Here is a 15,160-nt window from a genome sequence, read left to right on the forward strand (position 1 = left end):
CGTGGTAATGCCTCAAAGCAGACGATTTTAAGTGTTTGTATAGCATCTAAACATACTTATCTATAGTATTATAATTAATTACACTTTGTAGTGTTAAATAAAGGAGACTTTATTTGGTTGAAACGTTGCCTATCAGGGAGGAGTAGGATGCACTGATTTGATATCAAAAAAAGTCCTTTATTATAAAATAAGGCAAGAATTGGAAGATTGAATCTCATCTTGGCGAACTGATATTGGCCTATTAAAGGTGATAAGCCATCATTTGTCAAGAGATAGCGAAGAAAATCACGGATAAGAAACTAATGATAGCTCGTAATCCGTCCGAAATTAAAAACAGATACCTTCGAATGCAAGTCTAGAGTGTTAACGCTACATTAACTTTGCTTATACGTTATATTATCTAACATAAACGGCATTCCGATGCATGATAAAATAAAAAATGTTACCAGCTGAAAATAATGACGTTGATATTACTAGTTGTTTCGGGTGCTATGGCAACTTGAGGAACTCACTTGTGTGCGAGTCCTTAGGGATGTTGACGTAGTTCTCCCACCAGCCGCAGGATATGAGGACTACAGTAAATGGGATGAGCCACAGTTCTGGTTTCTCGCGGCCCTCAAGCAAAGGCCACACCACGAATCCTGTTGCCTGAGCTGCTATCGCCACAAGATCTACTATGACCTTTATGAACCTTTTAGACTCCTCGTGGCTTCTCGTAAGCATCCCTGAAATTCGTAGTCATTTGGTAGACAATTGCTGAAATGAGTAATGACCAGATTTCTCTTATCAACTGACTTAAATTGCCTCCGATTGAGGAATCCGAAGGTCCATTGCCGTTCACAGAAACCCGACACGTGTTCTAAATCAGATAAATACAATTCACCCTTCATACCCTATTTGATTAAGATCCATTATAGTCCTCTTAGGTTTTATGGCTACAATCATTTTGTATTAACTAACTAACTAGATGGCTTACCGAACCCGAAGGTTCATCACCGAATTAACCAAAACCCTCCACCAGACCCTGTCCTGGGCCAACAAAATCCAGTCTCCTTCAACTCCTATCTCCCATAGAACCCTCCTGACATTATTCTCCCATCTACGTCTAGGTCTCCCCAGCGGTCTCTTCCCCTCAGGCTTCCCAACCAGTACCCGGTGCACACCTCTTGTCCCATCCATGCGCGCTACATGTCCCGCCCATCTCATTCTTCTCGACTAAATCACCCTGACTATACTGGGGGAGGAGTACAGATTTTTAAGTTCATCATAATGCAGTTTTCTCCACGCCCCATCGTCTTCCCTCTTAGGCCCAAATATCCTCCACAACACCCTGTTCTCAAACACCTGCAATCTGTGTTCATCCCTCTGAGTGAGAGACCATGTTTAGCACCCATACAAACCAACAGGCAAAATTATTGTTTTGTATAATTTAATTTTCGTGTTCTTAGAAATCAGACGGGAAGACAAAATATTTTGAATTGAGAAATAGCAAGCATTTTCGGAATTAAGTCTCCTCTTGACTTCCTCAGAATTATTCTGTATTTCCCATCAAAATTTGATGTACCAAGAGTGCAAACCCAGATTTTTGTCAGAATCTTACGAGGATTTCCCTCGCGTCTTTTTTAAGTATCTGCTAAGATTTTCACTCTTTTAAAAACCGTGTGGTCTGTGTCGTACCGAGCAGCCCTGGTACGAAACAAACGCAGTTGGTAAGCATGGCTCCCTTGACGACATCGAGGTCCGGCAGGATGACGAAGATTAGAATAGCAACTCCCACTGTATGCAGCGTCTCGCTGAGGAACACGGCGAAGAACTCCTTGGCGCTGGGTTTGGTGCAAGATTTGAAGAAGCAGATTCTCATTGAGCGTATGAGCGTACCGAGTTCAGGCACCAGGTACGCTATCAGCAGGCACCACGCCCAGGCGATGCGTTCAACCTCTGGCAGCTGCGTTATGAACTGTTTTTCTCGACCTGCGGAAATATTCATGGTCTGTAATAACTTGGCACTCATCATCAAGTATACTGTGGACATTAACCCTGAGAATTCAGAATGCAAAGAAATTGACAATTGTTGTTGTTATTATTATCATTAGTAGCAGTGCACATGGAAGAGATGATAAATGCACGCAAAGTTTTGGTCGAAAATCCTGGAACGATGAGAAGTTCTTGAAAACTTAGGCCGTGTATTAGGGTAAGGCATTGAAACCTTTAGGCCTGTTAAATAATGTGATACGAGATTGTGGATTGGATTTATCTGATTCAGAATAGGGTCTAATGGCGGGCTCTGTAAACTCGGTAATATATCATCGGGTTTTATAAAAGGCGGAAAACTTGTTGATTATCTAAGCGACTGTTACGTTTGACAATGACTATAGGTAAAGATATCCAGACCTTACGTCCGCGAACAAACCAGTGCTTCTACGAAAGTCTTTGGCGATGGTCTTGTATTATATTACTGCTTTCTTTTATTTTTTTTACTTCAACTATCATGTGTTTAAAAAGTCTAAAATATCTTGAAAGCTTAGAAATCATCGCGTTACAAATTATGGATCTTCCTTCGTATTCAGATAAAAATGTGGCGAGACAGTAGACCGAGCTGTCCCGCTCTATGGTCCACATCGCCATCAATCCAATTTAAGATAACATAACTGAAGAGATTCATGTGGAGAAATATGGAAAGAGATAGTAAGGATGAATAGAACTTGGAATGAGAGGGAGGCTACGAAGATCTTGGCGCTGGAAAGAGGATTTTTAAGTCATTGATAGTTTCCATTTTCACGATGTATCTTGAATGTGACTGTGTTCTGGGATGTTGCGCAGTGCAGTTTGGTAAAATTCGACGACATTTTAGAGGTGCTTACTGTCTGCATTATCAGGACTCGTCGACCTGATGGTGGAGGCAATAAACACCTCTAAATGTCGGCCAGTTTCTACCAGTTTGGCTATATCTTCCCACCGGTAACCACACCTACATAATCCACTCTACTAAAATAGTAAAGCTGCTTAAGACACAGTCCATTGCGTGGTGGAGTCAACAATAGAAAATGTGTGTACAAATTAGCAGCCATATATATTAGTTTCAAACACTTAAAGAGAACAACCTGAATATAACCAGTTCAGGTCGAAACATGTAGTGGATTCTTAATAAACATCGAAAATGTTATCGAGAATTGTTCTGTGGGGGGACTGTCAACCCAACGTTCTAGCAGACCGTACGCTGCATCATCTCAGAAGACCGTCATCTCATGTTAGTCTCGGTGAAATCTCGAGGTACGAGTATTTTGTTTAGAAACACCAATTTTTCTCATGGGTCATCAGTGTCCTAATAATATTGATGATTAGATATTATAATTCCATATATTAACATTTCACAATTAACCATTCATCATTAAAACGATAAATTACCAAGCAAATAAACAGACGTTTGTAAATTCATTTCGTAAGTCACATTACTTAATTAATGAATGTAATGAGGAACCATATCTACGAGGAATCGAACCCAAATTGAGTTCAGTTCTACACCTACCGATATCGCGGTTGCAGTAAGAGATAACTCGATCCTTGCGAAGCTGTGACGTCATGAAGAGCGTGGTTCCTTTCGCAATGACCCCAGAGCTCAGCACGATAACGAACGTGAAGAGGTAAGCTACCACCTTGAGCATCTTGACGGTGATCTCCAGGCACTTTTGGTTGGCCATGGAGCCGCTGTCCGTCTTTGGCGGAGGATCGTCGAACACGTCCCATCCTTTGGTCTCTTGAACCGTGCGCTGGCTGTAATACACACAGGGAATTTCTCAGTTTCAAAGGTCATAGCTCTCCAGTCAATTACATGGAATAGAATCATTCTTGAGAAGTTGAGCCACAGAGCTGTTAAAGTGTCCGCCTTTTATGGAATCCAACGTAATAACAGAAAGACAGAACTTATTTTAGATTATAGGTCAGAATATTTAATTTGTATTGTATCGCGAATATTGTGACACAACAGTAGTGTAATAAAGAATTACATCGATTATGGTATATAATACAAGTAGGGGGAAGTGGAGGGGGAGATATGAAGTCAAGAGAGAGGGGCTAGAAGAGAATTCTAGAAAAGACGGCTCTTGTGTGCGATAAACGTGCATAACTGAAATGTGTGCAAACAGAAAAGTGGAAGGAAACACTTTAACGTAAAAAATGTACTGTACATAAATTAAGATGTATCTGACAAATATAAATTATTTAAACATGAAATCTGTTTGAATAAGATGTAAGTGGGAGAACAAAGTTAGTAAGACATTGTCTGAAGTCGAGATGATGAGGAAATATGCATGTTAGGAGCTGTTTACAGCCAGAACCCAGGATCTACACCAGAAAAAGGGTACGTCGATCTGCTGACGAGCCAGCCCTGAGGTACCACCTCATTATACCCAAAGAGGTCGGTGGAAAGACATGACAGGTGGGACGGATAGGCCGGAGATGCCAAACCTGACCCAGTTTCGAAAATGTAACATTGCAGAAGCGTTACAGTGTATCACCTGATACCTTAGAACAGCGGAGCCATGGTTTGGGCAGCCTGTGGTGTTCTGGGAAGTGAAAGTTGACTGGCTGAATGATTGGCTAATCAACGGTTGTATGTCAGGTACAGGGCTCATCAATTAGTAAATTAAGCTGAACATTTTAGATGAGAAATGGACTCATTTTTATTAGGGGTTCGGACGGAGATACAATTTACCCTTAACTTTTAACATATCAACTACTTAGTGTTGAATGATAAGCTGGTTATGGAATATAAATTGTGAAAGACGTGGGCTGAAACGGTCATGGAGTATTTTATTTCAGTATCTCACCAAAAAAAAAACCCTTGAAAAGTCACTCGGAAAAGCTGAGGTCATGTAATTTTGCGTAAAATATAAAGATTGTGAATGATGGATAAGGAAGGAAGCGGACGTGTTTTATTTCGATCTTCTATCCTTGAATTTGTCTCAAGAGACCGAGAAACATAACTAAACAGGACTCACTGACTAGACTATGACGCTGTCACCTTGCTACGAAGTAAAAATGCTACCAGCTTGGCGGTTGATGGATGAATGATAAAGGAAATGTAATCGAAACGGGAGAGCCTCGAGAAAACATTCCGTAATGGAAGACTTTCCACCACGGTGCAGTCTCTGCGAAGGAATGGAAAGTGTGGAAGAATATAAACTACAAAATAATTCCATTGTAAGTTGTGACAGAACTTTCTATTAGTACCTAAAGAAGAGATTTCACATGATACAAAGGCCTTGCCTCTGCGTGGCGAATCGCCTGATCTCATCACTCGCAAAAGTCAGGTTCGATTCATGTGTCTCTCTTTCTTCTGGGTTATAACTCCGTGTATTATGGTAGAAGTTTGCCAACGTCTCAGGGCGACCACCCTGATTATGGAGGCAGCAAGGACTTCTGAAGCGTCGGTAAACGTCTACCAGACTACACGGCTCTAGAACCCAGAAGAAATCCATCTTCAGACTCTCCGCTGTGAGAACTTCAAATCCCACTTGAAGATTTGATTATTTTTAGGCCATAAACAAGTTTATCCCACACGCGATGTAAAATGCTGGCAGAAATTTTAATTGAAATGTCACGAACATAAATGCTGTTGTTGTAAAAACAGTCGCTCGTCTCCCGGTATGAGGTATGGGGATCAATGACCCGTGTTTAATGGTAGGTCTAAAGTATGCAAAAAGAAAGAAAAAATATGGCAACTTCTTTTTCTCCCCTATTTATTTTCCTTATCTTTAATTTGTATTTCTAATATTCTAGCCGTCACAGTGGCCGCGTGGTCTGAGACGTAGGCCTTGTGCCGCTTGGTCGCTGGGACCGTGGGTTCGAATCCCACTCAAGGCATGGATATTTGTCCGCGTTTTTCTGTGTTGTGCTGTCCTGTGTACAGCCTTGCGACGGGCTGATTACTCGTCCAAGGAAACCTACCAACTGTCTAATAGATCAAAGCCAACGAAATTTGGGACCCGCAGTGCTCAGGCACTGAAGAACGGGTCGCGTAAGTATCCAATATTCTCCTTTACTTGATTTTTTCTTGAGGTGTTTCTGCACAGCTTTCTCCTTTTTGTTCTTTACCAAGCATTAGGTCATTTCTGTGTTTTCTCGTTTCATTCGCTATTTTCCTGTTTTCGTTGTATTTTCGTTTACTATCTTTGTCTTATAGTTTTCATTCTAATTTTCATTCAATTCTAAAGGGTTTTGACGACGGTAGTTTACACTTAAAATTATTCATTGTCAGAACTTTTCCCATAGTCTGTTCTTTAAAACCACGACGTTTCGGAGGCTGGTTCTGTCTCCGTTTTCAGGTGAGAGGTACGTACTCTGTTGGGTCCCTTAGATAGACAGAGACTAGCTCTATCTAACGGACCCAACAGAGTAAGTACCTCTCACCTGTAGACGGAGACATAACCAGCCTCCGAAACGTCGTGGTTTTAAAGAACAGACGACGGAAATAGTCTTGACAATGAATAATTTTAAGTCTAATTTTAATATTGTTTATGATCCTCTCACTTATTTTTCTCACTTTCTTCTTCACATACTTTTAACATCCAGGTTTAAGAAATTTCTTTTCTTCGTTTATCTATTTCGAGACCAAGTGTTATCTTAAGTATTAGTTTTAGTGTTACGCTGTTAAAATAAATATCATATTGTTACCGCTGCAGTCTCCTCTTGACTTAATTGACGACTCTGCCTTCAAATGCATAGGATATACGAGGTGCGATCGGAAAGTTTCAAGACTGTGTCAATAGAGGGTGAACCGGATGTAGTACGAGCTTCTGCCGCTAGGGGGTGCGGCCTACATTCATAGTGAATCAGTGTGCCAGCCGGCATCATCGAATTAGCATTTGTTTCTTAATTACGGGCGTTTTAGTAGTGCATTACACCGACCCTCCTGCGATTTCGGAATGGCGGATTTTCATGAACAAAGAGTGTGCATCAAATTTTGCCAAAGACTCGCCAAAACGGCTACGGAAACCTATGAAATGCTAAAGCAAGCATTTGGGGAGTCCGCAATGGGTCGTGCACAAACTTTTGTGTGGCATTCACGTTTTAAAAATGGCCGAACCTCTGTAGATGATGATGACGAGCGTTCTGGACGACCATCTTCGAGCACAACGCCCGAAAATGTTACGAAGATTCGGCAGGCCATTCACGAAGATCGACGTCGTACCATCAACGACTTGTGCGACATTGTTGGGATAGGTTATGGAACCTGTCAGCTGATTCTAAAGGAAGAACTCCACATGCGACGCATCGCAGCCAAGTTTGTGCCAAGGCTCCTGTCTGAGGACCAGAAGCAGAATGGACTTCTCGTTTGTCAGGAGCTCAAAGATCTTGCCGGATCGCCGGATTTAGCTCCGCGTGACTTCTTCCTCTTCCCAAAGATGAAAATTCAGCTAAAGGGAAGGAGATTTGAGACGATAGAAGAGATTCAGGCAGAATCGCAGATGGTGCTTGACAGGCTGATAAAGAAAGATTTCCAGGGATGCTTCCAGGCTTGGCAGCGGCGCTGGGATCGTTGTGTTCACTCTCAGGGGACCTACTTGGAGGGTGATGGATGAATTTAATACCTGAGATAAGTGTACGGGTTTTTTTTTTTATATAGGCGCAGTCTGTAAACTTTCCGATCGCACCTCGTATACTCTAGGCTCAAATGGTCAGATGAATAACAGTTATGAATTGACAGGATTTGGAAGGAACCACTTCTCGTCTGCAGTGTGCTAACACTTTCGGCCGTGCCATATCTCAGACCATTAGTCCGGGCTTGGCTTCTCACCGCTTAGTCCCGGGTTCGCGACGAGGATTTCTGATGGACAGAGTGACATTTGGACAGGCTTTCATCTCTGAGTTCTTCCATCTTCTTCACTAATATATCATCTGGGGGTTGGACAGTTGGCTCAGTAGCGGCCGCATTTCCCCCAAAACAGCCTCATCCAATCCCATATTCTTGGAATAACGCAGATAAAACTACTAAAAAGTCAGGCACATTAATGTTTAATAACTTTATCACTCAATTCATCATCATTCTTAAAACACAAGACGTAGGCCTTCAAATACACTGGTCCTTAGAGACGTATCAGGTCACACACGCATAACTAACTCCATGGAGGAGAGTCCTTCAGAAACCAATAGCCATTCAGCTGGCAAAGTAATTCCCAGCCTTCTTATGCCCTAAGGTTCATTACCTAGTGTCATGAATCCTGTCCACAATTTAATATTGTATTTTTAAGATAAATTTTGCTATATTTCTCCAATTTACGCATACGCCTCACAACATATACTTAACTTTTATCCTGACGTTTTAATCTTTAAACACAGGCTACTGAGCTTGCTCAAGCCGTAGAAACTTCAGTCCTTAGACACACACCATCCAGTAGGTCACACAGACCTGGAGAAACACTGTAACTCGCGTATCTTAATTATTGAAACTTTAGAAAGTAAAATATGTATAACAGTTTCTTGACTTACTGCAGGGTGACAGCGAGTCTCTGTCGCCTGGATTTCTCCATGGTATTTTCGTAGCAGAAAAATTAAACTAGAGAACTCAGATGTCGAACATGCTACTACATTAAAATTATTTTCTTATTTTCCCGACGAGTATACTTCCTTCCGAATAAAGAGCTTAGGACCCCCAATGACGATAATGCGAATAGTTGGAGCATTAACTCATTGACTAACCTAACTAAACACTTAACTACGTGGAAGATGACCCTTCTTGAAAAACTAAAATTCAACTAGTCGAATAATTTCGTTCTTTCATATAAAGAAGGTTCATTATCATGTCCTAAAGAACCCGTCACCAGTCCCTTTTTTGAGCCAGATAAATCCATTCCACCCCCACACCCATTTCCTTAAGATATATTTCAGTTATATTCTCCCCATACCCTACATCACTTTCCTACAGGCCTTTAAGGCAAAATTTATAAGCATTTCTCGTCTTCTAATGCGTGCTAAACGTCCCATCTATCTCATCCTTCATAAGATCCTAATTATATTTTGTTAAGACTACAAATTATGAAGCTCCTCACTACACAATTGTCTCATGCCTTCTGTCACTTAATTCCTTCTAGTTTCAAATATACTCCACAACACCCGGTTTTTTATCACACTCTTTCTTAAATGTGAGAGACGAAGTTCACTCCCTTAAAAAACAACAAGTAACATTATATTTTTTGCGTATTTTAAAGTTAGTGGTTTTATATGGCGATCGGAAAGACAATATATTCTGAATTACATGACAGCAAGTCTTACTTTAAAAGGTTGGAGCATATAAATACCACAGTTGTTTTGTAAACACAGAATCGTAAACTGTTTTATAGGCTCAGTGGATCAGTTAAGTGTAATAAATATCGAATGAAATCAACTGGCAACAAACAAAAATACATGAAACCTCAAAGCCTTGCCAAAGGCTTCAATAGGATCGTCTGGTAACGCTTAGGCGAAGTATTAATAATGTAAATTACTTCTTAAAAATTACAGATCGTAATGAGACTCAATATATCGAAGGAACTGTAGCGACTTAAGTTTAAAACATTTCCCCTTCATGGTCAATTCCCCTGTGTGAGTCTGGAAAGGGAGAGATGAATGTTACAAACGCCATCAATGAGATTCTGTTCCGCAGACGACACACAGCGAAGCGTCACGTTATATGACGTCATGCTGAGTTATAATGACTTTCTGTTCCATTCATGAGTTTCTTACGATTAACGGACATCCTCACTCTCATCTTTTATGTCACGTATCCTCGTGCAGTGAAAGCCATATCTGTATATCTGCAACTTACAGAACCGTTATAGGCAAATCACGTGCTGGTCTTACCATCAACACTCTGAAAATATTAAGGTTTAGTAAGGGTCTGTTACTGAAAATGTCTGGAAAACAGATTTCTTGTAGATGTTCTACCAACCAAAAGATTTAGAAGTTTTAAGCTGTACTATAGTGGTAATGTTCAATACTTACAAAGTAACCACTGTAGTAACGTCATCTTACTAGAATAGGCACCCTATTTCGGGTGTGGGGGATGGGGAAATTGTAGGAGACGATAGAAAATCATGATGAGATTCCATAATTTATAGTCGTTAGAAAATGTTGTTGGGTTCGATCAGTGGACCATGCAGAATGCATGAAACAAATCGCCAGAGAATTTCGGTCTGAAAACCTTTAGAGAATAGTCAAAATGCAAAACCTAGGAGTGTGATATTAAATTTACCGTAAAGAAACAGGTTGAGAGGGCGTAGACTGGATTCACTTGATAGACTGCGGGTCGTTGTAAGCGGTAATGGACATTCGGGTTCAGTGAAGACGCTGTACTGTAGTCAAAAGGAATATAATTTTATCCAAACAGAGTAGGAACTACTCTAATAGTGAGCAGTAGTTTTATATAACTAGCCCAGCACAATTATTAGGCCTACCCATTCCTTATACCACGTCGTAGAGACAGCCAGCCTCCGAAACGTCGTATGACGTATATTTTATCCAGACATGAAAAGGTTCCAAGAAATTACTTTTCCCACATCGATACCGCAGTTTCTGACGTTTCACAAGAATTCTTAACTCCACTATCGCCTTCCCAATTGCGACAGTGAAAGTGTGAGACGTAAAACGAAATAAGAACAATTACTTGTCACGCCAACTGCAGAAGTTCTCGTTAAACGTTCGGTCAAAGTTTCAAGATAGACGGAACATCCAAGACTAACACCCACGCAGCTGATCTGTCAGAGTGGATTTTATATCATTGAGTCTTAATGAATACTGTGCTAGTGAAAGATAAACACGAGTCTTAACACTTGTTCGAAGTGATATCTTATCATGGTTTTGAGTGTCACAATAGAGAGGATAGGATTTTGTTCAGACAATGATACTACAACTAATCACCTCCATGAAGAAAATTCGCCCTTGAGAAGCTAACATTCGCTCACCTAGCCAGAAAATTCCCGCTCTTTTATGGATCCACAATATTCATTGCTGTTTTCACAATAGCATGTCACTGATCTCTATCTTGAACCAGATGAATCCAGTCTAGACCTTCATCTAGTTTCTGAAGTGACATGCTCCTTTTGTCTTCCCATCTACACCAATATCCTCCAAGGTGATCTCGTCCCAACATGTTTTTTCGATTTTCATGCTAGGCGGAACAAAAGTTATTGTTTCTCCTCCTTATGGCCGCCTGTCGAAGTACCAAGAGCCTGTCTCTAGTTTCTAACAGAGATGACTCATGGAGAGACGAGTGGAAAGTTGTATTCAGGTTTGGAGAACGGGCATCGTGTTTTCTTCGTTTGTCCTTTGCTATTTTACGTAACCATTGTTAAGTCTACTGTTACAAAAATAATATACACTGTAAACATATATTTTCCTTAAATGTTAAGTATTAACTTTTCTGAAAGTGTATCAAACAAAATTCTTATATTTTAATAAGAAGCTTGTGTGTAAGGTGTATAAATGTTTTTACGACAAACCGTTTGACAAAGCTTAATTTGAGATTTATGCCTTGGGGTTATGTTGGACTAGAATATTAAATAATATTCGCAAACCCCCACCGCCACCTAGTAGACCTACAAGTTACATTTACTTTTGTTCTTGAGTAAACTTTATATCAAGACTTGAGATTAGTTTCGTCGCAAGCATTATTAAGTACCTACGTTTTTGCAACTTCTGCAGACATTTATTACTTATATACGAGTATGAAATGCGTGTTTAAAATTACTCACATTTATTCTTATTTTTATAGTAATAAATGAAATGAATTGAATTGAATAAATCTATTTCATGCTAAAACTTTCAGCCATATGTATTCAAGCATATGTATGGCTCTGTGTAAAGATTCTTTCATGCAGTTAAGTTATTTGAAGTCTAGAATTAAAGATCTCTAGCCCTAAGTCTTCCATTGACGGCAGGATAAATGAAGTTAATTTATCCGTTTAACTGTCAGTACTCTGTTCATGTGTAAGTTGTCCTTCATCATAATGTCAGAAATTATTATGAGAAATATTTTGTGGTTTTCAAACAAGTCTTTATTTTAGAATAAAATATCATTGTAGTAACGATTGGTTTGAAAGACTACGGAATGGAACATGTACCTACTAAGTGAACGTTGTACTTGTAAAAGAACTCATCCTTTTTTCCGTATCTACCGGTACTTCTTTTAGATGTAGGCCGTATAATTAGTGTCATACTTCTCCAGTTTCTCACGTGACTGAAACCATGTCAAACCTACTTACGGTCTTGAAATTTTTGCTTCACATCTTTATTAAACGTGAGAGACTTCATTGCATGTGTAAGACACGAAAATTGTTCCCACTCATACGCATATTGTGTCTGCCTGACATCACCAGCCCAGTAAAACTACAGGATAATGTGTTTACATACCCTGCAAATTGATAATGTTTTATCGCCGCATTATTTCGATATATTTAAGCGAGAAACATTTTACAAATTTATGTATACCTCAACCATTTCCTTGCAACACTGAACATTTTTTATATTAGAGAATGCAGCATCGGTATTCCATTATTGAAGACATTTCAAGGCATAACCAATTTTTAGATGACATTACAGTTTCAGTAAGAACCTTCGGTTGGGATTAAGGGGATGAAACTCTTTCGTATGAAAGGGCTATTAATATTGCTGATTTAGTTTACTTTTTGTCTGCAGAGTAAATCCACGACATCCATTTTATTTAGTTCAGTACAGTTAAAGAAAGTTGTCAACATAATATTAGTGAAAACATCTCGTCCTATTATCGGTCCAAATTTAATATATTTGTCAAATACACTACACTACACAAATTAGAACTAGGCGGACTACTGTAGCGGTAAAACTATAAATCTCCATGTTGGAGGTACAGAATTCGAATTTCTATCAGGCTACAGATTATCCTAAATTTCATATTTTTTAGTTTTTAAATTCTTTAGCAAATAATAGTTGAAAGAATGCCCCCATTAGCTTCATAATAATATACATGTCCGTCTGTATCAACTCGAAAACTGATGAACGGAGTTCATGAAATTTAGTATGAGAGAGTTTCAATAAAACTTGTTATAATCTCCAATTTTGGTTAAAATCAGGCATTAATAACGTGTACATGAAGGTGCACATGCGATTGTGCGCGCAGGCGTGACTGAGCAGCGAACCACTGGTTATCATGATTACCTGCAGAATTCCCAGCCAATAGCGCAGCCACATGGAAGAATCCCCTGTGGCGAAGTTATCATCCATCCATACAGGAGCCGGATGTCCACCTTTCGGAAGTCATTGACCCGATCATCTCTGAAGTTACTTTCACCATTCGCAAAGTTAAAACATTGGATTCTGACTAACAAATCAGAATTCTTAAGAGACGCATACGTTTCGAAACTTATCATTTCATCAAAAAAAATCCTAATGTAGTATTTCCAAATAATCAATACCCGTTTCCTTCCAAATGTTTATCTTTTTATACTCATGACCATTGTGCACAGTCGATAACAAATCTGTCGCAAAACGAGGGCTTCTGTTGAGTGATCATCATTCTTGCTTCACTTTTAGGTGGTCTGAATTCGATTCTCGGTTAATAGATCCACTGTCCATACTGAGACTTCTCATAATAATCGCCAATTCTTGCAGGAAAATTGTAGGATGGTACATTAAAATAATCCACAACTTTATTCCTCATTAGTCCAAATCCATAATGCGTTTAAACACTATATAATCTTAAAATATGCATGAGCCGGGATAGCTCAGTCAGTATAGTGACTAGCTACGGGCTGGACGATCGGGGTTCGATCCCCGACGGGGGCAGAGGATTTTTCCTCTAGCCTCTGCGTCCAGACCGGCTCTGGGGCCCACCCAGCCTCCTCTACAATGGGTACCGGGGTCCTTTCCCGGGGGTAAAGCCGGCCGGGGCGTGATGCTGACCACTCACCCCCATCTAGTGCCGAGGTCAAGGAAGAGAGGAGCTATACCTCCACTCACCCCAAACGCCTACAAGGCGTATAGTGGGACAAACTTTACTTTTTAATCTTAAAATATGCTGCTTTGAATGTCATTAACAAATAAATATAAATTTGTCTCAGAGCCTTGTATCACTGCTAAGTCCCACTGAGTGACTTCCACGTCAGTTTGTTACTGATATCTAAAGTATTGTTAAGTGTCTTGTTCCGTTGTCCTTAACAGCAAGGAGCGAGGCGCCGTGCTGGTCCACGTCAATGTCAATTGTAGATTAGCAAATTGTCTGGAGCACTTCCAACAGACAAAGCAGGGTGTGTCCATAGTAACACTAAATTAATTTAATGCAGAGCAATATCCAGTTACACGTCCCATACAAGGACTCCATCTTTATTACTAGACAGGCCTTTACTGGTTTGTCTCTGTGAATTGTGTATAGTAATTTCGTATGTGTACATTATGTGAAAGAGGGTGTCATGGATACTGGGAAGTTTATACTGCTCTTTCTCTCTCTTTAATCGTCAGTCCCTCTTTTATTTTTTCTCCTTTTTCACTCTTCTTATTTTCATAATTTTTCCTTTTTGCAACATTGTTCCAAATAAATTTGTTTTCTTAATTTCATTCCCTTTCTAATTCTCTTTATCTTTCTTTCCACTTCTCTTTATCTTTCTTTTCTTTCCTTCGCTTTATATCTCTTCTTTCTTTTAGTCTTTGTCTCAGTCAGTATAGTGACTAGTACGGACTGAGCAACCGGGGATCGATCCCCGACGGGGGCAGAGGATTTTTCCTCTAGACTCTGCGTCCAGATCGGCTCTGGGGTCCACCCAGCCTCCTCTTCAATGGGTACCGGGGTCCTTTCCCGGGGGTAAAGCCGGCCGGAGCGTGATGCTGACCACTCACCCCCATCTAGTGCCGAGGTCGAGAATGAGTAGGAGCTATACCTCCACTCCCCCCAAGCGCCTACATGGCGTATAGTGGGACAGCTTTACTTACTTTACTCTCCCCTTATCTTTACGTTCAGTCGCGTATTATGTCGGCCTGTATTCGAAGAATACCTATCTTGACGGTACAGTAATTTCAGTGTATCCAATAACAGACCCACCACAATTGACTAAATCACGCCTCTGCTCATTGGTCACATTTCTGTTACAACATCCAATAAACTGAACACTTTATGTTCCCATTTTCTATCTATATGGAAACTTCCATCCGTGTCACC

General features: G+C 40.2%; 1 protein-coding gene and 1 long non-coding RNA gene across 3 annotated transcripts in view; one reads left to right on the plus strand and one right to left on the minus strand.

The window, feature by feature from the left end:
- The window catches only part of LOC110834568 (uncharacterized), a 260,749-nt gene that overhangs the window by 183,848 nt on the left and 61,741 nt on the right, over positions 1-15,160 (plus strand). The window lies entirely within an intron of this gene.
- Positions 1-15,160, minus strand: part of kkv (hyaluronan synthase-like protein kkv) — an 82,979-nt gene that overhangs the window by 26,984 nt on the left and 40,835 nt on the right. For both annotated transcript variants that reach the window (XM_022073770.2, XM_087352299.1), the window contains exons 3-5: positions 3,527-3,771; positions 1,678-1,971; positions 513-725 (exon numbers count right to left, since the gene is read on the minus strand). In XM_022073770.2, coding sequence (XP_021929462.2) covers positions 513-725; positions 1,678-1,971; positions 3,527-3,771 — 752 coding nt within the window. The remainder of the gene's footprint in view (positions 1-512; positions 726-1,677; positions 1,972-3,526; positions 3,772-15,160) is intronic.

The sequence above is a fragment of the Zootermopsis nevadensis genome, unplaced genomic scaffold, assembly GCF_977971745.1.
Source record: "Zootermopsis nevadensis isolate Lab colony 2312 unplaced genomic scaffold, Znev_1.0 Znev_ptg000021l, whole genome shotgun sequence".
Classification (NCBI taxonomy): domain Eukaryota; kingdom Metazoa; phylum Arthropoda; class Insecta; order Blattodea; family Termopsidae; genus Zootermopsis; species Zootermopsis nevadensis.